At 43.7% G+C, this 24345-nt stretch overlaps 2 protein-coding genes across 3 annotated transcripts in view; one reads left to right on the forward strand and one right to left on the reverse strand.

The window, feature by feature from the left end:
- LOC147896512 (putative NOT transcription complex subunit VIP2) overlaps window positions 1-21872 on the forward strand; it is a 64488-nt gene extending 42616 nt beyond the window's left edge. For both annotated transcript variants that reach the window (XM_087381794.1, XM_087381795.1), the window contains exons 5-12: window positions 2106-2201; window positions 2757-2845; window positions 19574-19792; window positions 19982-20446; window positions 20589-20641; window positions 20772-20813; window positions 21125-21269; window positions 21460-21872. In XM_087381794.1, coding sequence (XP_087237920.1) covers window positions 2106-2201; window positions 2757-2845; window positions 19574-19792; window positions 19982-20446; window positions 20589-20641; window positions 20772-20813; window positions 21125-21269; window positions 21460-21519 — 1169 coding nt within the window. In that variant the 3' untranslated portion in view covers window positions 21520-21872. The remainder of the gene's footprint in view (window positions 1-2105; window positions 2202-2756; window positions 2846-19573; window positions 19793-19981; window positions 20447-20588; window positions 20642-20771; window positions 20814-21124; window positions 21270-21459) is intronic.
- Window positions 5570-11609, reverse strand: LOC147896513 (uncharacterized). The gene is made up of 3 exons (XM_087381867.1): window positions 11308-11609; window positions 11001-11193; window positions 5570-5767 (listed from the first exon to the last, which is right to left on the reverse strand). Exons 1-3 carry the CDS (start codon window positions 11607-11609, stop codon window positions 5570-5572), a joined length of 693 nt encoding a protein of 230 aa, XP_087237993.1.
- Window positions 21873-24345: the final 2473 nt, after the last annotated feature.

A 24345-nucleotide genomic window follows, 5' to 3' on the forward strand; every position in this document is an offset into this window, starting at 1 on the left:
TAAAGGCACATCAAGTGCTATGATGTGTCTAGTGTGTGACCTAAGTGATGATGTAAGACAAAGGCAATCCCACTGATGTAGGGATTGATTCCCAGTGATGTAGGGGCTGATTGCCACTATGTAGGGAAGGTATTATCTTCTCCCCCTTTCTATAAAAGAGAGTCTTCTCTCTCACATTCATAATAGAGATCTACCATATTGCTTTCATTGTGCTCTCACACCTCTTGCAAGATGCATCTATTCTATCCTACGGGATCCTACACTTGCGTCAAGGGTTTTCGTCAGAAATTCTTCAAATAAATAAAGACTCATTAATTATGGTCAAATAACTGGTCAACTAGAACTTTGACTTTGGAGTATTTACAGCTGGGTGACAGACATGGTGTTAAAAGTAGATTAGCTGAGAGAGTAGCCCAAAACTGTGCCCCTCTTGAAAGAGCTAGTGGTATCGTCCCCTAATCTCATATCATACTGAGCAGGTACATTGGAAATGCTCCTCTGTCTCCACCTTCACCAATGTGCATAAACTATAGATCAGTTACTTCCTAGGTGTGCTTGTGGCTTTCCTTGCCTCGATTCTCAGCTAGTTGAGGAGACCCGCATTTTTCCAATGGCAATCCTCATTGCATGTGAGACTCGTCAGTCCTCCATATATTTGGGGTCAGATAATCATTCCATCCTCTGATACTCTCAAAAATGGTCATGGTAGAACCGGATCTTGGTGGGAACTTCTAGTCCCTCCCCTCCCCAACAAAACCAAAAAAAGTTTTGCAGTTGGAGTAAATAGAACCGTATGACATGGTTGATCTCATCTCGTCAAAGATGGGGCCAGGGGGGATGGGGCATCTAAGCTGTACTTGGAAAGAGGGGGGGGGGGGGGGAGTTGGTCATCAAAATACCCGGATTGGCAAACTAGCTGGATATACGTGCGTACTAGGTTGTGCTAACCCCTTTCTCGGCCAGTCATTTGGATGACTCTAGTGCCAACCTCCAAGTCTCTAGCTAGGCAAAGCCCAAATGTCATTGTCTGAAAGATGGCATCAATCTGGAGTGGTATCATGCCTATTCTGCCTATACGATTTGATGAGGGACTTAAGGCTTACTCCGAATCATCCTGGACCCCATAATCACATGTAGCCTCTCAAATCTCCACCAATTGATTGCCGGGGGGGGATGCCCCCCCTAGCATGGCTGTTGGTCTCAGTATAGAGAGTGCATGTAGACGAATGTATGTATGTATGTCATGGATGTATTGCAATGATTATCATATTGTTGAATAATCTTTTGCAATCTCTGTGAGCATGCATTGTGACTGTCATCTTTGTCCATATAGGACTCTATGGTGAGGGAGATCTTAGGGATTAAAGCAAATTTCTTGTGTGGTCTCACTACGCTTTTAACTAGAGGGTCTTGCCCTTGGTCAAGAGCAGTGTCCAATATCCCCCTTATCACTACCTACTACCTAGCCATCTGCATCTAGTAGATCTGCTTGCAAAATGGCCTTCTCATGAGTCAAATAAATAGGGTTGGCGAGAAGCGTTGCTAGGGGACCTTGTTGTTCAAATTTCTTGGGTAGAGGGGCTTGAATGAATGCATTGACGTATGGATAAGGAAAATGTGCACTAAATGGCATTAGGCTTTTATTAGTTGTCTTGGGTGGGCTTTGGGACAAAGAGTTTCTTTGTGGTGGAACTTGTGATGGCATACTAGGAGCTATTTTTTCTTACAAAGTGAGGGCTTGCGCCCTCAATGCCTTTATTGAAAGCAAACCAATATCTAGGCTTTTTAAGAAAAGCTAAGCAAGCAAGACCAATTGATGGTGCTGCTTTTTAAATAACTTCTCATGGTTGTCAACTATTCCAAGTCCGTTGGAGGAACTCAAGGATCTCTTGGACAGATCTGTGTTGGTGTGCATCCATTTGACAATAGTGGTGTCCTTGTCATCAGATGCTATTGTCTGCTTTGTTTTATTGCCGTTCACTGTATTTGATTATGACCATGCAAACTTAAGATTTGGTAGCAAGTGATCTTAGATTCCTGAGATTGTGCAGTGAATTATTTGGGATTTTTGAGTTGAAGAAAACATGTGCTCTTCTGGATTGCAGTGGCTTTAAGAAATCAAGGTGTCAATCAAATTGTTCATCAAAGCCAAGAATTCAGCATACAAAGTGAAGACTTCCCTGCTCTGCCTGGATTTAAAGGTATTCATTGCACATACTGAAATGCGGGAATCTGCGATATTTTATTTTTGAATTGTATTCTTTATTGTTTTAAACTGTTTAGTCAGGGTCCAAGGACATGCTATTCTAAGCCACTGTTGTCAATGCTGTTGATACTGGATATAAGGAAATTGTATGTAGCTAGAGCCTGAAGACAAGATGCAGTCATCACATATAGTAGCACAAACTATTTCATCCTACTGGCAGGCTTATTGTTTAATTTAACTCTGTTACATGATTCGAAAGCAAGTTTAAATTACTCTTCTGATCTCTCTCCCCCCTCCCTCCTCTCCTTCCCTTCCTTTCCTTTCCCCCAGACTCCCTCCTTCTCATGGCCACTGCCCATCTGTTGTGTTTCACCCCTAAATGTGTTTTCATTTCTTGTTTAAGAATGCATACTTCTTGCTAGCAGTACAATTAAAAGGTGCGGAACGGTTGGTGTGGCTGGTTTTTATTCATGCATTTCCAGTGGGAATCTCTTTGAATGTTTTGAAATGGTTGTAATTGCCGAGCTTTGACACTGGTCATGGTTTCCAGGTGGAAGTATTGAGTTTCCAGTGGACTTGCATCAGAAAGATCAACAACATGAAAATGCTATGGCTTTGTTGCAGTCTCAGCATTTTTTGGTAAGATTTCCCTTCGCAGTTGACAAAAATTGAGGATCTGTTTGCAAATTTTCTTCCTCAACCTAATAGCCATGGCCTCAGCTTTGGATGAGGGGAATCAAGCTAAGTATAGGAATGATGTTGCACAGATGGAAGGGTAGGAAAAGGACACTCATAAGTAATGAGTAAGCTTTTTGCAGGTCTGCTTTTGATATTATTGTTTGCTTGTGTGTCATAAATTGGGCAAAGGTAGTCCACAAACGCCTTTTCATGTATGCGAGCACCAGCGGGGGGGGAGACCATTTTACAAGAATAGCAGCAGATGACAAGGTTACAAATTTGTTGGGGAGTTGTTACGGGCTCACAAGCCATTGCTATGAGCACCATGTATGGGGAAGTATCATACATTTATTCTGGTTCAAGATCCAAAGATCTGCCTTTTTTCCTGATTTGGAGCAGTCTGTAGCATCATATCAAAGGCGGAAGATCATTTCAGACACGCAGGAACAGATTTATTACTTGCAGCAGGAAATACGAGAGCTCAAGCTTCGACTTGCAGCTATAGAAAGGAAAGTGCAGGATATGGACAGCAGTGGAAAGCATGAATTCATTGAAAAGTTCTACACAAATGCAATGCATCTCCACCAGCAACACTTTCAGTCATCTTCCCAACTGTACACTTGTTTTAAGTGCAGGGGTACTTGGACCAAAGTGGAACCATTGGCCTGTAGTTCTTAGACAGCATGGCACTACAATGCACAGCCTTCATATGATTATCTTGAGAAGATTGTTTTGACATACCATTCTGGAAGAGACATCATTCATTAAGGTGGAGTTTTAGGGAGCCTTATTGAATCAAGGGCATTGGGGTGAATGCAAAAAGCGGCAAGGAGGCCAGTAATTTGAAATAGACAATCAACTATTTATGCAAGGAAAGCAAGTGGGAAGTAAGCCCTCATAAAATGGAAGAGATAAAGGGCAAAAATCAAGTGTCGATGACATGATAAGAAGACATCCCAAGGGCATTGATTATTTACTTGGTGGTTTGATTCCAAAGGAAGTGCTGATATTAGAACCAAGTGCTAATATGAGACGTCACAAGATTGTTATTCAAAATTACATGTTGCAAGGATTAAAAAAATGTTTCATTGGAGTTAGTGCTCTGCACAAGATACAAGCAATGGGAACAGTTTTACTTGGCAGTGGTACATGAGATGTAAAGGAAAAAAGCAACTTCAAGTATTAATAAATAATTAGAAGTTTTGTCAACCCCAAAAAGACCATAGTAAAGGAAATAAAAGTAGGTAGATTGTCTGAATTCATGTAAGCTACACCATACAACAAGCATCAACAACAAATGCAGATACCTATTTGAGCACATTATGTCTGCAAAATCTTATCTCTACTGACAAAAAGCCTTCTTGACAAAAAGCCTTCTTGTTTGAGGATTGTAGAGACATTAAACCTTGCTGTCACTGCTGTAGCCAACCAAAATGCATCTAATTGCCTTATCATCCAGCTTGCTTCTCAATTGACCAGGCTTATGTGCATAGGCTATGCAACCAAACACCTTAAGGTAGTCTACGTTGGGTTTTCTGATATACCGAGCCTCAAGGGAAGTAGTTTTCAAGACCCTATTTGGGGATCTATTTAAAATGTGTGCTGCATGCATGATTGCCTCCATCCAAATCTGTGTGCTGACCCCCTTCCTTTGATCATGCATTTGGGCATCTCCGTCAGAGAGTATTCTTCCTCTTATCCTTCAAGAATTCTTTGAAGGCATGTAACACATATTTTACCCGTCTATCTATTCTCAAAGTCCCCGCTTCGCTTATTTACAGTCAGAGCAGCAGGTTGCTAGAAACAATGAAAGACATTTGATTGTTCTTTTAGGGGATATGCCCATGAAATCAGGGAAAATAATCTATGAAGGTAACAAATACAGATGCTGTTCCAAGGATGGTGTCCTTATAGGACCACACATGTCATTGTATATGAGCTGCAACTCCCTCTCACCTCAAGTAGATCCATATCTAGAAAAGGTATTTTTGTGCACTTTTCCCAAGGCAGGTTAGAACTTAGAAGGAGTCTCCAAAGCAGGCATATGCTGTTCTTTGAAGACATCTAATGTATATTCCCCCTTCTATCTGTTCTCAAATTCTGCACTTCGTATTACGACTCATTTCCAGCCATAGCGACAAATTGCTGGAAGCTTTGAAAGACATCTGTTTTTCTTTTAGGGGATGTACTCATGAAATAAGGGAAATAAATCTCTGATGGTAACAAAATACAGATGCCGTCCCAAAGATGGTGTCCTCGTAGGACCACACACATCATTATAGATGAGCTGCGATTCCTCTCAGTTCTATGAATATTTAATTTCTGCAGTCACTGTTGCCACACATACACTAGACATACTATTGTCTTCTTAATTCTTGGCACATTCAAGTCATCTAGAAGGCATAAATCAGTTCCATTGACTGATGACAATAAAATCCTCTCATTGCTTTCACAAGATATGAAGAGTTGTTGGCACAAGCCACACTTTTGCCAATAGGAGCAGGCTGCAAATCTGCAAATAAATTCTTCTCGGAAGAATGTACAAAATTCTTCTTTACAAGATTCTTCTTGGAAGAATGTACCTTGAAGCACCACTATCAAAGTACCAAACAGCGTTTGAGACATCACTCACATTGAGTGAGCCAACCTCATGGTCAGCATCACACTTGGCTTCATAAGTGCAAACTACAAAAGGCCAATCTTCAGTAACAATGTTTGCAGAAGAACTACCCTTTCTTCCATTGATGGATTAGAATATGAAACTGTCATTCCAGCTTTTTTCTTTTCCTTTTCTTTCTTCAACCATTCATTGGTGTGCTGTCCAAGCTTCTTGCAGCATTCACCTTCGTTTTGGACAAAGCAGCTTTTCCTTTGAGGGCTTACCTGAATCAGTTTTGGATTGAGAGCTACCAAAATGAGGCTTATTTCTGCCTTTAGCCAACAAGGCTTGATGACCATCATGCACCTTAGCATACATTTTTCCTTGTCTATTCTTCTTGTAATTACCCCCCCCCCCCCCCAAGCCCCACACACACGCGCACACTTTTTTTTTTGGAGTGAAATCCAGTTGTCATTATATTACCAAAAAAAGTCCCAAAGAAAGGGACAATCAGCTACAAGTATCAGAAGGCTTCATTATATGACAAAAAGACTGGATAATCTAAAGTCCCACGCACGGAGACAATAAAAAATGATTGTCATAAAGATGCACGGAAGAATTGATATTTAGCAAGAGAGGGATCGCCAAAGACCTGATGATTGCGGACTTTCCATAGGGTCCAAAGTGCCCAATAATGAACCCAATAAAAGAGAAGATCATATCCCTACCTCATAGGATGAAAACCAAACAGCCAAAATTGTTGCCAAAGGAAGAATTGGGGAAACAAGCCTGGAGGCACTGCTGTAGCAAAAACAAGAAACCATGAGACTCCGGGCAATGCCAAAACAAATGACGCATAGACTCCCATATAGACATGCATTGTCGACAAATGGTAGGATCAATATGATGACGAGCTAAAATCTGTCCAAAAGGGTGTTTCCCGCCATAAAAAGAACTTCTACTGAAGCGGGAGTTTAGAAGCCCAAATATGCCGCAGTCTTTTTTGCTACCATATGTCATTGACCACATGTAGTGGGCATGAAGAGAAACCGAAGGAGGACATAGCAAAATCTTATACAAAGCTGCAACCGTGATATCAGCTAACGGTAGCAGACGGCAAACACGATCATGGGATTGAAGCACCTAGTATTTGAGGCGATCCAGAATCTCAAGATGAGCTATCGGCTAAAGTCATGGAGCATTTGTGACACCGTGCCATTGCTTTCCTCGACCCGCAATGTGTTTCTTATTCCTTGACCAAGCTTTTCAACTTTTTTGTCTTGCAGCCTCTGTCTGCTTCTCTTGCAAGCCATGGCGAGCTGCATGTTGCCATTGATACCATTGCCACGATCAGTCTCGAATAGACCCAGAGAAGCTAGCTTGTGAGGCGAGCAAAGAATAGAAGACAACTTACCTGAAAGAAGAGGATGCCAAACCAAAGTTTGCGCAAGGTCATGTCGAGGTGTGTGCAGGTTGCAGGGCATTTGTAGGGCGGAGGCAGGTTGCAAGTACTTAATATTCGAAGATTCGATGGGCAGGAGGTGTGAAAATTTTAAATTCGCGGAAGTAGCAAATTTTTCGCCGTCGGGTTTTCCCATCTGGCTTTACATGTCAGTAGAATTGGATATCCCAAACAAGTGCATGATCAGAAACTAGAGAAGATAAGTGTAGAATCAAATGTCGCATCATAAAAATGTGAGACAAAGGGGAGCAATGAGCAAGAGTGTGAGCAAACGTGAGAGCTGAATAAGTGAATAGAAAATAAGTGAAGTACAAAACTGAAGTGAGGGGTTTTGTCTAAGTGACAAAACCTTATCCTATCCACTAACCGTAGTTAGGGATTGGACTATGGTTAGGGGGAAAAACCTCATAGGGGGAAAAGTGCCCCTAATCTACTTATTACAATACATTGGCCACTGTCGAGAATATAATAATAATTCTAACACCCCCCTGCAGTGCCAATGTGGTGTACAAGGTAGTGATCAATCACCAAAAGGAGATAAGTTTAGGGCACTGCGAAATGCCTCAAACTTCTCACGTGGAAGTGCTTTGGTGAAGATGTCTGCAACATTGTCATGTGTTGACACATAGATCATACTGATCTCCCCTGCATGCAACTTCTCTCTGACATAATGATAATGAACCTGTATGTGCTTTGTGCGAGCATGAAACACAGGATTCTTTGCCACTACTATAGCACTTTGACTATCAGTGAGAATTGGAGAAGGGCCCTCCAATACGAGATGAAGATCAGCAAACAAACGACGCAGCCAAACACATTTAACTGTCGCTGCGAAAGCTGCTCTGTACTCAGCTTCACATGAGGAAGTAGCCACTGTAGATTGCTTCTTGCTCAGCCAAGAAATGCAAGCTTTGTCCAAAAAGAAACAATTACCACTAGTGGACTGCCTGGTATCATAGTCTCCAGTCCAATCTGAATCACTGTAAGCATGCATTTGCAAGTGTGTTGTCTTTGGGCTGTGCATATACTTGCTTACCTGAGATACTGCATACTGAATATTGGGCCTTGTATTGCACAAATAGATGAAGCATCCAATAGCCTGGCTGTAAAGTGTGACATCCATTGATTCACTTGCATCATACATAGTAAGCTTCAGCCCCGGCTCCATGGGAGTGGCTATAGGCTTACAATCATGCATGTTGAATCTATCCAAGAGCTTCTGCACATACTTGGATTGAGACATAACGATGCCACGCTTGTCTTGTACGAACTGGATCCCCAAATAAAAATTTAACATGCCCAACTCTGTCATGTCAAATTTAGCTTTCAGCTCAGCTTTGAAATCTGCAATTATTTTTAACCCTGTGAGCAGCATGTAATCTACATAAAGAATGATGACCAAAATATCCCCCCCATGCTTCTTGATGTAGAGGGTGCTTTCTGTGGGACTATTTATGTAACCCCTTATTTGCCAGGAATGCATCAATCTTGGCATACCATGCACGTGGGGCTTGTTTCAGCCCATATAAAAGCTTTATTCAGCTTGCAAACTTGAAGTGCATTGCCAGAGTTCAAATCCAGGAGGTTGTTTGACATAAACCTCTTCCTGCAAGTCCCCATTAAGGAAAGCTGTTTTTATGTCCAACTGATGAACATTCCAAACAAAATTTGCAGCCATGGTAATAACTGACCTGATGGTGGTCATCCGGGATGTAGGAGCAAAAGTCTCCTCATAATCTATGCCCTTCTTCTGTGCATAGTCTTTGGCAACCAGCCTTGCTTGTACCTGTCAATGGACCCATTGGCTTCCGTTTCACTTTGAAAACCCATTTGGTACCGATGGCATGCTTCCATGGTGGCAAATCCACAACATCCCAAGTCTGATTTTTCTCAATGGACTGCAATTCATTGTGCATGGCATGCATCCAATTCACATTATCCTTAGCTTCTTCAAAAGAGTCAGGTTCTTCTTCATTAAGAAGAGTACCTGCATAAGCTGTCTCAACAGAGAGAGCCCCCCCTCCATGCCTTACTGCACTACGAGTCCTGCCAAGCAAAGGTGCCTCAAGCCTACTCTCCTTGAGAATCTATAGCAACCAATTCGGAACTGTTTTGGTCGCGTGTATCTCTTGAATTTCTTGCTTGACACCCTGTGGAGGTACAAAATCAAGCATGTGGCTGAATCGGGGCATGTGGGCATGTGGATCAGGAGGAGGTTGCTGTAAATTCTGATTTTCAGCATGAGCCTCAGTTGGGGAACCAAATGCTATCAGAAGCATCCCCTCAAAAACATCATATGAAGAAGCTAGAATAGTAAATTCAGCATGTGTATGTGCTGAATTCTCTGAAAAAAATCTTGCGACGAGAAGTAGGATTGTAGAGACGATAGCCTTTGTTTTGTGCACTATACCCAACAAAAATGCACTTAAGTGCCTTATCTGACAACTTATGTCGAAACTCCACAGGCACATGTGCATATGTAACACAACCAAAAACTATGAAGTGATCCACTGAAGGCTTTCTTGCATGCCATGCCTCATAGGGAGTGATTGTCTTTAAAGCCTTTGTGGGAGCCCGATTCAAAACATAATTTGCACACATGAGGCCTTCGAGCCAAAACCGGTGAGGCAACTTCTTACTTGTAAGCATGCATCTATCCATCTCCATAAGAGTGCGATTCTTGCGCTTAGCTTTGCCATTTTGCTGAGGTGTAAGCATCACTGTAAGCTGATGCGTGATGCCTTTCTCCTTCAAAAATGCCTCAAACTCATGAGACATATACCCCCCCCCCCTCTATCTGTGCGAAGTGTTTGCACCTTGAGTCCTGTCTCATTCTCAACCATAGCCACAAAGTGTTTGAAATGCAGAAACACTTCTGATTTTGTCTTAAGACCTTAGACCTAAGTGTAATTGGTGAAGTCATCTATGAATGTAACATAATAGAGAGAACCACCAAAAGCAGGTGTCCTCATGGGACCGCAGACATCACTGTGTATGAGTTGTAATTTTCGAGTAGCTCTTACTGCACCATCCTTCTTACAAGGAAATCTATGCATCTTGCCAACGATGCAACCCTCACATGCATGAGGAGGAGGTGATTCCAAAGGAGGCAATGCATCAACCGTAGCATGCTTATGAAGTGTCATCAAGCTGCCATAACTTATGTGCCCATATCTGGCATGCCATAACTCCGCATTCTGCATCGCAGCCGTTGGAGTGCTCAGTGAAAGTGCAAGATCGGATCTTTTCTCATAAGTGTCAAGTTGAAAAAGACCCCGATACAAAGTGCTAGATGACATCAAAGCATAGTCATTCTCTTTGTCTCTGACTGCACACTTAGCTTCATCGAAGATAACCTACAAGCCTCCTCGATTGAGAGAGGACACTGAAAGCAAATTCTTCTTTATACGTGGCACATAAAGAACATTTGTAATTCTGAAATCTGTGCCATCCGTGGATGTGAGTATGATGTCCCCCACTCCACACACTGAATAAGAATAATTATTTGCACATGTCACCTTCTTTTTAGTAGGTGGTGGATGTAGAGATGCAAAAAGGCTCTTCTTAGAAGTGATATGCTTAGAAGCACCACTATCAAAATACCAAGTGTTCGGTGTCTCATTGACAGTGAGAGAGCATGCATCCTTTGGAGGGTCATAACTGCAAGTCAAGAAAGCATATGGGTCATCCTCAAGAGTGGCTGTAGTATCTGAGCTATCCACTGAAAAATCTGAAATGCAAGACAAAAAGGCATATTGCTCTTCCACAAAGTTGGCTGTAACATCTCCTCCATCATGTGCATTAGGAGCTGATGCATCTGAGACAGCCATACCTGAATCCCTTTTCTTTTCTTTAGCTATGTACTTCTTGCATTCACTAATGTAATGACAAATGCCCTTCGTCTTAGGCTTATCTGCATCACCTTTAGCCTTATAAGAGGGCTATCCTGAATCAGCTTTATGCTAATGTGCGGTCTGATTGGCATGTTGCTTTTGTTGTCCTTTTCCTTTGGGCTTAAACTTAGAAAGCATGGCATGCGTGCCAGACCATGTTGCCATATTTCTTCTTGTCTGCTCTTCCTGTAACAGAAGTCCTACCAACTCGTGAAAAGAGAGACGATTGCTGCCCCCCCTCAGTGACAAATTCAGTGAGGTGTGGAAACCAAGATAAGACTTAGGAAGAGAATACAGAGTGGTGGTAATCATCTTTGAATCCGGAATAACTTCATCTATATTCAACAATTGTTCCCTCAAATACTGAAGTTTTATGAGGTGAGCATTCATGGAATCTCCCTCATCCATATGCATATGAGATAGCTCTCTCTTCAGGAAGGAAACTCTGGCATCGTTTCTTGTTGCAAACATACTCTCTAAAATCTCCCAAGCTGCCTTTGAGGTCTTGCATGACCGAATGTGAGGAATAATGAACCTCTTGATAGAAAGAGAAATCACAGAAAGAGCTTGTGCATCCCTAGAATCCCATCTTTTCTGCTCTGTTGTGGGAGCCACTGGAGTAGCAGCTGCTCCAATAACTTGTGCTGCATTTTGACATTTATCCCTGCCTCCAGCTGTAGGAGTGACAAGTGTAGCCACAGATTCTGGCCTTGCCTCATCTCCATTGACATAATCCCAGAGATGTCTGCCAACCAAGATGTTGTGAACCATAAAACTCCACAAGGAGTAGTTGATGCCATCGAGCTTATTCTCCTGTGTGAGGACTCCAAACACCTCATTGGGGTTGTTTTGAGCCATTTTTGCCAGAAAAACTCAAAAAACGCAGCAAACTAGACAAGTAAAATCCCTTCCTGGGATGTAAAATGCACAACCAGAGTCTGCCAAAAAATTCTACCCACAGTGACAATTATTGTCACAGGCTATCAAAGGCTTGAAATGCACCACAATGCTCTGCAAATGCCCAAAAATCTACAAAGAATATCTGCAAAAAGTGGCAAAAGTCTGCAATTTGACTCACATTGAGTCCAAAACTGCTTGCAAATCTCCCAAATGCTCTTTCAATTGCCAAATTGCATCCGAAATGCAAAAGCCCCAATTTCTTCAGGGAAATTGCATCCAAAAGAGGGCAAATTAACTGAAAGCTCAAAAAATGCACTGAAATTGCAGTGCAAAACCAAAAGCCCTAATCTTTTGCAAAGAAATTGCACCTAAAAGGAGCAAATAAACTAAAAGCCCCAAATTTGTGCAATTCTTTGCAACAAATGCAAAAGCCCCAAATGTGCTCCCTAAATGCACGCCAAACAATGGCGCTCTGCACAAATGCCTGACAAAAGCACCTTCCAAGGTCCACCTGCAAAGAAAACCTTGCAAACAACCACCTTGCTAGAGTACCTTGTGCAAGTACCCTGCTCTGAAGACCTGCAACAGTCCGTACAGTATGAACTGTACGGTTGTACAGACACTAACAACAAGCAGTTACCACACAGTATGGATTCCGTACTGTGTACGGACATAATGTATTGGTTGTACGGCGTTCTGACAGGTATCGAATGGTGGCGCATGCAGTACGGTGACTTTGTATGAGTACGGAATGCAAGTACGGGAGCTGCATGGCAGTTCGCACGTGTGGCGTTGATCGGTACGGAATCGTATGGGAGTAGGGATGGCTGTATTGGAACAATACGGAACTGACGTGACTGTACGGATTCTGTACGGGTGTACGGACAGCAGCAAATCTTGCACGTACAAGCGGGAGCATGATGGAGGCAGGAGGACGGACAGGTAGAACTTGCTCTGATACCAAATGTGAGACAAAGGGGAGCAATGAGCAAGAGTGTGAGCAAACGTGAGAGCTGAATAACTGAATAGAAAATGAGTGAAGTACAAAACTGAAGTGAGGGGTTTTGTCACTTCTATCCTATCCACTAACCGTAGTTAGGGATTGGACTGTGGTTAGGGGGAAAAACCTCATAGAGGGAAAAGTGCCCCTAACCTACTTATTACAATACATTGGCCACTGCCTAGAATATAATAATAATTCTAACAAAAAATCCATGGCCGATCACCCCGCATGAACTATAGCATCATTTTTCCCTTATGAGCTAAAATATGCACGTGAATATTAAGGATATTCAATCCCCCATGCATTTTAGGCGTGCAAAGGTGATTCATTGAAAGCAGCCTAACTGGTGAAAGCGTGACCGCCATAAAAGCTCCATGATAGTAGACATAAAATAGGCAATGTCTTCCTTGGCAAACATCATTGAAGGCAAATAAAACTGGATTTATGCAGCCACAATTGATTGTACTATGCGGTAGTGCATGTGTAAAGGCCACATTGCTTATTCCGGCTTTTTTAAAAGCATGTCAAAAACACCCAGTCCATTTGCCAACAGCGAGTGACCAGCCACCCCCCAAGGGTAACCACGATGCCGTGCTAGTTGCGTGGGTAAAACAATGTCCCTTGGCCACAACAAACAGTGCCAAGCTTTGTCATGTAGAGGCACAAGTTTAGATTTCTGAAAATTGACATGCAGACCAGCAGCCAAGCCATAAAGTGATAAAGCATGCACGAGGCATGAAAGATCCCTTTCAGCATATTGGAGCAGGAAAAAGGAATCATCCGCACATGATTGCGTGATCAAGGCTCTGCTGCCATGTATCTGTAGACCATGCAAGGTACCAAATCCACCAAAATGATCATATATTGTAACATGGGAGGAGTAGCTATGGCATAGAACAAAGCACTGAGAGAACACCTTTGTCGCATCGCACAAAAAAGAGTCCAAGTATCCGTAATATCCCTTGCTAGAACGCCAGCAGCTTGATTGTCTTGATATAGCCATCAAATAAGATGCTGCGTATTTAGCCCCAAAACCTAGAATCTGCATGGTTTGTGAGATCAAATCCCATTGTACTGTGTCAAAGAATTTAGCAATATCCAATCATAACAAAGCACATCTTGCTCAGTGCACTTGTATATTCTATCCCTACGTAGGCATTAGAAATATTGTCGGTAATATGCCTACGGGGAATAGACCATACGGCGTAGGATGTAACCCGTCTAGCAGAAAACCTTTGATTTGAGTAAAGATCATCTTGGCAACCAGCTCATAGATGACATCATAAGAGTAGTTACAAAGTCCTTTTGTGCTGGAGTTGTTCTTCTTGTCATTGGCTTCACCTTTATTTTGGGGATGACGGTGATGACTTTGTGAAGAAGAAGAGGCGCGATCCTTGGAGAAGTGCTTCTGTTGGAATCTAGCATACGATTTCTGATACTTCTGGGGATCTTGAGACGGTCGCTGACCTTGATTACCGAACGTGGGGTTATCTTGAGGGCGAGCACCTTTGGCCATAGTAGAGTTCTGTGTTCGATTAGCACTCTGCTTCCCTGTGTTTTGGAAATCAGTAATGCGCTCTGCATAAGCAATAGCGCCAGCTGTGGTGGTGATGTTTGCTTTAAGGACATCAATGCGTAACGATGGATTTAGGCCTGAGATGAAAACATGAAGGCGATCATCACCAGTTAACCCATCAATCTCCAGCACCAATGTGGTGAACTGAGAGATGTAGGAAGACAGGGAGCTTGTTTGCTCCAATTGTTGGAGTTTTGCGTGCTTGGAAGTCCACATTGGCAGGTATGAACTGCTTACGGACCACGTGTCAAAACGTTCCCAGGTTAATATACTTTTACTGTCCTTTAAGCGTCTTTGCTACCATAGGAAAGCTGTATCCTTGAGGAGGGAGGCTGCCAAGGCAATCTTTTTGCCTTCAGTGAGGTCAACAGTATCAAAGTACATGCGTAATTTTGCGAGCCATTGGTCAACTGTTTGGCGATTTCGTTGGCCAGTGTAGGCTTTCGGAAGTTTAATGTCAAGTCTTTTAGTTTTGGAAGCTTGGAGTAAATGGTAGAGGGCACGGAGTTCAATGTTTTCTACCTCTGGTGGGAATGAGTCCACATAGTCGTCTGGTTGCGTCACGTCATCCTCTATATGTGTGGTACTGCGAGAATCTTGGAGTTGTTGGACTTCCTGGACCAAGTCGGAGATGCTGTCCTGAAGCTGGGAAATTTGAAGTTGAAGTAGTGCTTCGCCTTGTAAGTTGACTTCAGGGGTCTTTTTTGGACTTGAGTCGCTTATCTCCGGAGAGGCTGCACGCGAGCGTTGCGACATATCTGAGGTCCCCGTGAGAAAAGCACGAACCTGCGCTCTAGTTTGTACCATTCTTGGAAGAAGATTCGGGCTGCTCCCAGAGGTTGCTCATGTTGGAGGGGGCAGGCGAGGCAGGATGGGACCACCCGTGGAAATTTGGTAAAGGAGGTCCTGTCTGAAGTAACACTGGTGATGCTGAAATGGGTGTTACCGCTCGTGAGAGTACAAGAGTAGGTTGCAGAGTCCACGGATCTGAGAAGGGATAAGGAGCTGCTGTCGGAAGTGGAGGATAGTGACTTACCAGGGGTTTCCATGCTTTAAGGAAGTGTTTTTCCTTTGCTGTAATGTGATAATAAGCGTCAAATGACAATATGAAAGAGAATCCTTAGAAGTAGAATGGAAAGAATCCACCTGGCATAGATTTAATCTACCAATTAGTTGCGTAGAAAAGGCCTGCAAATCTCTGTCCGGAGGTCCATGTTGCTGTCCTTACAAATCCACATGGATGTGTGAACCAGAAATAGGTTTCGGGTAGACTTTCGAGGCGGCGGACAAGGGCGTTGGCAGAGGCTGGGTGCAGAAAAGGCAGATTTCCTGCGTTGATTTCAGAGAAAAAGTGCCTGTGGGGTGCAAGGAGCAAATGTCGGCCTGGCTGGTCAGGATTGGAAGGTAGCAATAGGGCGCTTTTCGCAGGCTGTCTGCATCGCGATAGAGGGGCTGAACCACTGCTGAACAAAGGCAGGTATGGTGGCGAAAAAGGGGGGGGGCAGGCTGCATATGGCGAAACAGGCTGCGGCTACCAATGCTGGATCGCAATAGAGGCTTCCAAGGCTGCAGGCTGGATCACGATAGAGGGCTGGCGAAACAGGCTGCAGGCTTCCAAGGGCTGATTCGCGGCAGCATGGGCATGGAAACTGGCGCTGATCTAGCGCTGGCAGGCTGGTAGGGACTGGCAGGAACCCGGGGCAGCAAACCGGCGAGGGGGGGGCTGCATATGGCGTGGAGACATGGCGGATCCTGCGTGACCAGAATCCGTATGGTCAAGGGAGGCGAGCCTGCTGACAGAAATCCGTATGGGCGTCAAATGGATCGTCCTTTTTTTTTTCATTTGTGGCTGCCTAGTTGGGTGGTTGCCCAAAATTAAAGTGTGGGTTTAATTAACCCGTGGGTAGTCTAGGGTAAGACCTAAGGTATGGGGCTGGGTTTTTCTTTTTAGCCCCTCTAGGTACCCTTTTTATAAGGTGCTTGGTGCCAAAAGGTGTGCCTATTCTAAGGGGTGTGACCCTTGGAATAGGTGCACCTTTTCGTGAAGGGGTGTGACCCTGTTTTTAAAAGAGGTGTCGCCACACGAAGAGGTGTGTCTTTTTTCCACGATGGGGTGTGTCCCTTGGGTGAGGAGTCAAAACTCTTCATCGAAAGGTGTGCCCGATGGTAAAAAAGGTACGTCCCTTGGTTTTGGGACAGCCCAAGCACATGAAAAGACACGATTTTTGTCGTGTCCATTCACATCAACTCGTGATGTGTGGGAGATGGAGAGGCCATTGATGACTTTAGGCAGGGTTGGCGCTGAAAATTTTTACGCTCATTCTCTCCATCTCTTCCATGCACAATGTGCACGGATATCCTTCTAGCGGAAAGAAATGTATCAAATAGGCGCTAGAAGGTGGGGGGCATTTCCTACAGGCAGGAGAGAAATTTGCTCTGATACCACTGTAAGAAATCCTAGATTTACTATATTTAGAAATGTGCTAAGGAACAGAAAGGAGACTGAAATAGCAGAGAAAGGAATAATTGTATTGCTTGAGTGTCTGTAACGTAGTTGTAGTGTGTCATCCATACAATTGGGCCTCTCTTATATAGAGAGTGAAGAGTCACACATGGAAAGGTGCGTACTCCAAAGTGTATGTGCATGAAGAGGTGTGTACCCCTTGTGAAGGGTGTGACCCTTGATGAGAGGGTACATTACAATAGGAATGTCTCTTTAATAGAATGTCTCTTGTGAAGGGTGGTGCCTCATAGGAAGTGTCCAGTCGAAAGGGCATACCCTTCCACAAGTGTCCATTCATCAAACCATCCATAAGTCATAGATATAGAGAAAGGAATACGTCACAGATCGTGACATCGAGTTTGATGAGGAGAAAGCTGGAGCAAGAGTGTATGGGATGCGCAGGTGCAGGGGTGATGCATCCAAGCTATCCTCCTGGGCAAGCATGCCAAGTAGATCATTTGGATTATTTTATGCCATTGTAAGAAGATGAAAAAGAGTAAAAAAAACTCAAACAAATTCACATGTTGTGAACACCCTACATAACCAAAAAATTCATACTTTCAAAGCCAATGCTTGGCTTGAGGATGCACCTCAAATCACTACAGTTGAGTGTGTTTGGTTGAGGCATTTGTTCATGCATCATTGGAGGATCCTCCGATTCTCACTGACAGTTAGAGTGCCATTCCCCCAACTTCAGTTAGATGTTTGTGGTGAGTAAGTCACCACACATGTTTTGACCCTAGCTAGGGTTCATCCTAGGATTTTGTCTCTATGATTACCCTAGCAGTGTATTTCATCCTCATGCTCCTTCAGCTCCATTCTCTCTTGCTTTCTCGCTTCCATTTTCAACAAAGATGAATCTTGATGCTTGAGGCAAGTTAAAACTAGATTAGTCGTCAAAGAATATGCTCAAACTCTGATGGGACTATTGCACTTCTTGCCAAAACGTCATTTGTTAGATGGGTTATTCTATTTGCAACTCATTATGATGGCCAGTATGTTAGAGAGAGTTATGAAAAACACATTTTTAAATGATTTACTGATGAGGAGGCTCATAGGCATGTGATCAAAGGTCAAAAATAGAAAATTTGCTAATTGAAGAGATCTCTATAGGTTTAGAACATGCACTAGATTATGGAATGCAATAGTCCATGAACATTGGGTTCAACCACAGATTTGCATCCATCATTTTACATGAGAAAGACAAAGGAAGTAACACAATCCAGGTTCCATGGCTCCCATTATCACTATGTGCAGCTGTTATACGGGTCTTCTATAATGGTTTGGGAGTTCACGTGTGATGTCTTTTGGGGCATCCTTGGTGCTGGCACCTTGCTTCTTTGCCGAGCTGGCTGGGCAGCATAGCCTATGGCTCTTTTTTTTTTCTTTCAAAGAAAGGAACCTTCTATTAATGCTTGAAAGATTTCATACAAGACAGCAGCCTTGAAGGTGCTGAGTATGGAAAAAACCCGGAAAAGACTGAAAGAAAGAAACCGGCCTGTTCCAGAGAAACCCGGCTCATTGCCTCGGGGATCTCTGGAATTGGGGCTAACAGTCAAGTGGGGGGACTATACAGCCAGCGAATCCCTCGTAGGGTGAAGATGTAGAAAACTCCTGCAGGCCAAGCCTTGCAGAAACAAGCACGCCTCTCGATAGTCGCCCTGGAGCCTGGAGTCCCACGCTCCTAGGTGGACCATAGAGTGTAAATAATATCTTGCCAGATGGCAACTAGGGTAGCCGAGGGTGGAACCGGGTGCTCACCCATCACAAGACTGCAGCGAGCCACCCAAATGTTCCAAGGTGTGATGTTGGCTACCACCTCCCAAACACTGTCCTCCCTAGGAGGAGGAGCTAGGCTGTGAGGAGGGACTGCCTCGTGGAGTGCAATCCTCTGGATGCTTTGACCCTGTATCCGGTATGCTGGGGAGATCTCATCAATCTGAAGCATAGCCTATGGCTCTTCCTCCGGCTGACTATGGATGACATTCGGAAGCTCCTGATAGCCCTCTGCTTCTTAAGTGCTTGCAGCATCCATTTGCTGCTGTGCTTCCCGCATTCTCATATGTGGCAATTTCTAAAGATTTTCAGGCAGTTTTGTGGTGCTCAAGCTGAGCTCTGTGTCAATGCGTCAATCCAGCTTGTCCTCATTTGGTGATTGTGGCTGCCGTTCTTGTAGCTTCTGGCTGCCATTGCTTGCAGCACCTTTGCTGCTGACATTTACTTTGGCATTGGTGACTTTTGGTCTCCATGGCTTCAGAATCACCTTCTAGGTGACAGGGCACTGGAGTCCTGCCCCCACAGCTGGAGTTCTGAGTGGTGATGGACTTTTCTTTATGCATTTACAAACAAGCTGTACAAGGATGTGGGCTTAATATTGTCTATTTCTTTTTAAAAGAAAAAAGCGTAGGCAGTCGTAGATGAGACCTTGGTATCACCTTGCAAAATGGACTTCGTCTAATAACCTCTGGAATTTGGTGTGTACTCTCTTTCTGGTCTTTTTCTACTTGATCATTGGTTGTGTATGGTCCTCTCCAAAGTGAACAGTTTCTTTTTTCCTGGCCTTTTGAGGAAGGAAGCACCTTTATTCTGCCAGAATTAATGTTCCATTGGGTTCAGATGAAAAATATATTTTCACTTATTTTAAATAATTTTGCAAATTTATAAAGAGACTCTGTTCTAGGTTACCTTGATGAAGCAATACGTGTGGAACAAAATGCAACATGTTTTTAAGTTGTGGTGTCCTGTTCATGCAGGTGGCAAGATCAAGTGGGCTCAACCTTGGAGGATCTCTTGTTTCTCACAGGCAGCTACATCAACAGCAGTTGCAACGATTGCCCCCCCCGGGAATATCAACAAGTGTCACACCTAGCTTGTTTGAAGTTGGCAGCTTAACAGATCGCTTACATATGCATCGGCCTGCTTCTGAGTTGTTCCAATCATCACATGGTCCTTCTGCCTCATACCACTCTCAGGTAGAAAACTGGTGACAGTTCATTTAGCCTGTGCTTTACACAGGAAGCCATTGACCTGTGCTTTTGTAAGCATCAACAATGCAGTATTTGCTGCTTATCCTTTCTGAGGGAAAGTCTTGAATCGTTCAGGAGTTGTAATGCTGTATGACTAGTTTAGCTCTTAATGCCAAGGGTGCATGTCATACTTAGGTTCAAGCGTTCCGTCCATCTGGTGCTGGAAATGCCCAACTGCATGTACCCAGTTTGCGATCAGGTGGGCCGTCGAATTCTAGTTCTGGTTTGGGCTCTTATGAACAGATGATTCATCAGTACCAGCAGCATCTCAGTCAACCCCAGTTTCGGTTGGGAGCTCATCAACAGCACCTTTCTCCAATTGGCCAGTTTTCTGAAGAACAAGAGAGAATTCCTATGCAAGGAATTGCTGCAGGCCCTGACAAATTTGGGCTACTAGGTTTGCTTAGTGTGATAAGAATGAGCGAGCCTGATCTTGCAAATTTAGCACTTGGAACAGATCTCACAACGTTAGGGCTAAATCTCAACTCCAGAGATAACCTCTACAAAGCATTTGGCTCACCTTGGGCAGATGGGCCCATAAAAGGTGAACCAAAGTTCACACTACCACAGTGTTATGTGCAACAAGCTGCAGCGCTTCAGGTAGGATTGCTGTCTTGATCTGAGTCATTGCTTTTTGGGACATAGTTTTTCTGACATTGATAGGAATGTATTCTTCCAGTGTAATGTTGAATATACACAAGGGATAAATAGGTTAATCTAGCTCGTGTTTGGAAATTTGCAGCCAGGAAACCTTGCCAAGTTCCAGCAGGATACTCTTTTTTATATTTTCTACAGGTTTGGAAATGCTTTTCAGATAAATCAGGGTTGCTTTGTCAGTCTATAAACAGGTGGTGCTGTTATGTTATTTAAAATGACCTACATTAATTTTCCATCTGAGAGGTATTTTCATGTTTAACTTTTGCAGTATGCCAAATGATGAGGCGCAATTATATGCAGCAATGGAACTGTAAGTGTTGAAGATTAGATTCTATTATTTTCTGTGTTAAAGAATGCTGTGATTGATGCGGCTGTGGTTTACGTCTTGTTCTGTTTTGTCTTCCACCAGTGGTTTCTTTCAAGATTTTGATACTGGTGTATGCCTTTCTTGCATGGACTTTACATAAAATGATTGGTATCTTCATTTCATTTTTGCCGTTTTTGGAACCATGCTTGCCTAGGCTATTTTTGATTATGGCTACTCATCCTACAATCTCCTTAGTGGCCTGTTTGAGGTACATTTGAATGAGAACGTTAAGGGTGAATTATGAATTGCTGCAGGTGCAATAGAGGCTGGTTTTATCACAAAGAACTTGGTATGTGGTTGACACACGTGCCTGATACAGAACCACTCGTAAAGACAAACACGTATGAGCGAGGTGCCTACTTCTTTTTCGACCCTGCTGCTTGGGAGTCTGGAAGGAAGGTATTGCTAGACACAGGTTGCTTTCTGTGCGTGCTAAATATGTGGCTTTAGGATGAAAGATTGTTAAATTTGCATGGTTCTCTTGATGATAAAATGGCAATAGACTTCGATATGATAAAACCGTGCTCACATGTGTAAGCCTCACTATGTTAAATGTATAATCTATGTTTTCCTCGTTTTGGCATTGCAGGATAATTTTGTTCTTTACTATGAGATGGTGGAGAATAGACCGCAGCTGCCTCAACATTAGATGTGAAGCGCCCACTCTATAATGAATTTACAGGCTCGTCCTTGTAATGCATGAAATTATCTGAGGTGTTGCTGTACTAATCACATTTTAAATTGAGAATACAAGGACATGCTGCATCCTGCACAGTGCTAGAGATATACTAGCAAGGCTTTTCCGCTCTACGATCTTGTGTGGAGGACTTGAGTGAAAGCTGGTAGCAACTTGGTGGAGTGTATAGTGTGTTGTTATCTGCAATGAGCAGGCTAGCAGCATATGTATGATGTTCCAACATCGGTCTTGTCTTGTTTTCTTCATAATGTGCCATTCATTTGACATATCTTACAGAGATTCCTGTGCCGATATGAGGAAGCTGACATGAGTCTCACCTAATTCATTAAAGTGAATCTTTTCAGATCTCCTGTGTACATTTTTCCTACTCGCTGTTCTTCACAGCTTGTTCAAGAGAAAATAACAGTAGCATCAATGTAAGAGCAAAGAAGCATACACCTGGCAGAATGATAGAGATGATGAGAAAAATCACTCGTTGGAAACAAGGAGAGACTCAACCCAGCATGGCAAGGAGCTGAGGACCTAGGTAGAGTGAGGAAAAGAGCAAGAGGTGATTGTATCGCTAGGGCGTGATGCATGAACAAATACACTAGAACCCATTAGACCACTAAAAGTAGAAATTACGAGGCCTGCTCAATGGCATTTTGAGGTCAAGGGTTGGAGTCCCTTCCTGGTACATGTTGAAGGTGAGGTTTTGAAGCCCTCATCTTGGTGAACTGACATGCTACAAAAATTTATCTTGGTCATTCCTCGTAGGGAGATGGATTAATTTGATGGAATTAAGGGCCTTTAGAATAGGGTAATGGGAGTGTAGTCTTCTGAGAGACTAGTCTTCACAAGTAGTTGTACCTTGGATGAAGAGAATGTGGGCTACTTTCTGACTGGCCTTCTCTGTTAGTGCTAGCTTTGTCATGGCTGAGTGTACCCTTACCTCCGGTGTGCTAACAAAAACTCAGTATGAAGACTCCCATAATTGGATGCTGAAGTGTGCATTGGGTGTTTTGATCTGTAGGTGTGAGAGCATTTGTTTATACTATGGTCTCCACCCACCGTTAGGCGCTCCTGACGTGTGAGCGACTGTCCGAAGATTGAAACTGCACCATTTGTTGTGTTTTTAGACGATGAGTTGGGCATTTCATGATCCATCTGGATATATGTTCCTAGTGTGTTGCTTGATCAGCTATCTTTTCTCAGTGTTTTCTGCTTAGAAGTCCTTGCTTTGGAGATACTATAATGAAATATTATAGTTTTCACAAGCAGTTTCAGCTTGCATGAAGAGAATCTTTTATTAGCAATCTCCTTTACTATTAGCCTTTGCCATCGCTAACTTTGCCCTTCATTGTATAAATGGATGCTCAAGTGTGTAGCTCTGGGTGTATGTGAGAGCATTTGTTTGTACTATCGTCAACACATACTATTGGGCATTGATAGTAGTGGGGTGGATGCCATAGTTGCTGTTGGAATCGGAGTCCTAGTGTGTGTGGTCCTAGAGTCCTAGGAGTGTCCTACAGTTGTGTGTGTGAAGAGTCTTGAGGCCACTTGTGCCACCTCATGTGGTAGGTGTGATTCCTCCCCTAGATTATAGGATCTAGATTCTCTTGTGTGTGACCTCATCTATGAGGTGTCTGTGTGGGAAGATAAGGCTTGCCCAGCCTATAAAAGAGGCTATGTGCTTGCTGTGATAACACAATCTATCAACATCAGTTCGTGCCTCAGCTCTTGTCTCAAAGTGGGTGGGGTTAACAATATAGAAGGTGGGTGGGTGGATCCAAATGATAGAGGTACGCTTGACTATGTACTTTTTTGAATTTTGTAAGTGCATTTTGGGTTATAGTTCAATAATTTCTCTGAACAATGTGAACCTAAATAAAATACATCATTTCTTGCACCAATCAATCATGTGTCTCTCACCCTCTCCCCATTTTCAACAGTTGGTATCAGAGCAAGTCTTCCCTGACTGAGCCTTGCCTCATCACGCACGATTTTCCTGCCATGTCTCTACGATAACATTGCCGTATGTCTCCACCGCACGTCGCCATCTCTACGTGCGGCAACCAGCAGGCCGTTCCAGTTCTGCCCGCTATCTTCCCTGATGCTGCGCCATTCTGCCCGTCCTCCCTCGCAGTCTGCTCACGCATCCCTCGTAATCCTACCTCTCCCCTCCGCTGGGCCACTCTTCTGTCATCTCCACGTTGCTGTCAGAAGGCTAGATATGGGAAGCTCAAACGGCATGCTCGATGTTGGGTCATCGCTATTGATCATCGGACGAGCGTGGACTGCAGAATAAAGATGGATTGCAATCGCAAAGCACATCTATCTCTGCTCTACAGCAGCATTCTGCTCCAATGACCTGCGACAGACGACCTTGTGGGGGCCGTGGCCATCGACTCGTACGTCGCCATTCAGCCCACAGCAAGCAGCAAACAAACCCGCCATCCTGCGGATCTTCTGCCCGCTCCTATGTTCGCTCTTCTACCCACCTTTGCTGCCCTACCACGAAACTGCCCACGCAGCTCTTGCTGACCCGAAGCTGCCCATGCTGCTGCTCCAGCTCTTGCCCACGCTGCAGCTCCTGCCCACGCAACTGTTGCTCTACGCTGCACCTCTCTGCCCACGCTGCTGCTCCTGCAACAGTCGTCTTTCAGCAGCCACAACTCAAGCCCAGCATTTCTGCTCCATGATGACCTGAAGAGCGGCTTGTTCCAGCCCATTTCTGAGCCCAAAACTCTAAATTGCGATTTTCAAGAATTTTGCCTCATTTTGGGTGAATTTGTTGGG

This window comes from Dipteris shenzhenensis, chromosome 11 (assembly GCF_047967505.1).
Source record: "Dipteris shenzhenensis isolate YYH24624 ecotype China chromosome 11, Dip_SZ_1.0, whole genome shotgun sequence".
Lineage (NCBI taxonomy): Eukaryota > Viridiplantae > Streptophyta > Polypodiopsida > Gleicheniales > Dipteridaceae > Dipteris > Dipteris shenzhenensis.

Excerpts from the sequence above, each read along its gene's own strand:
- LOC147896513 (XM_087381867.1), bottom strand. The coding sequence starts at position 11,609 with ATGGTTCACAACATCTTGGTTGGCAGACATCTCTGGGATTATGTCAAT. Across the intron at positions 11,194-11,307 it reads TGGGAGATTTTAGAGAGTAT|GGAACAATTGTTGAATATAG; the intron begins GTTTGCAACAAG and ends TCAGTATTTGAG. Across the intron at positions 5,768-11,000 it reads AGCAGACAAGAAGAAATATG|GTAAGCCCTCAAAGGAAAAG; the intron begins GCAACATGGTCT and ends AAACTGATTCAG.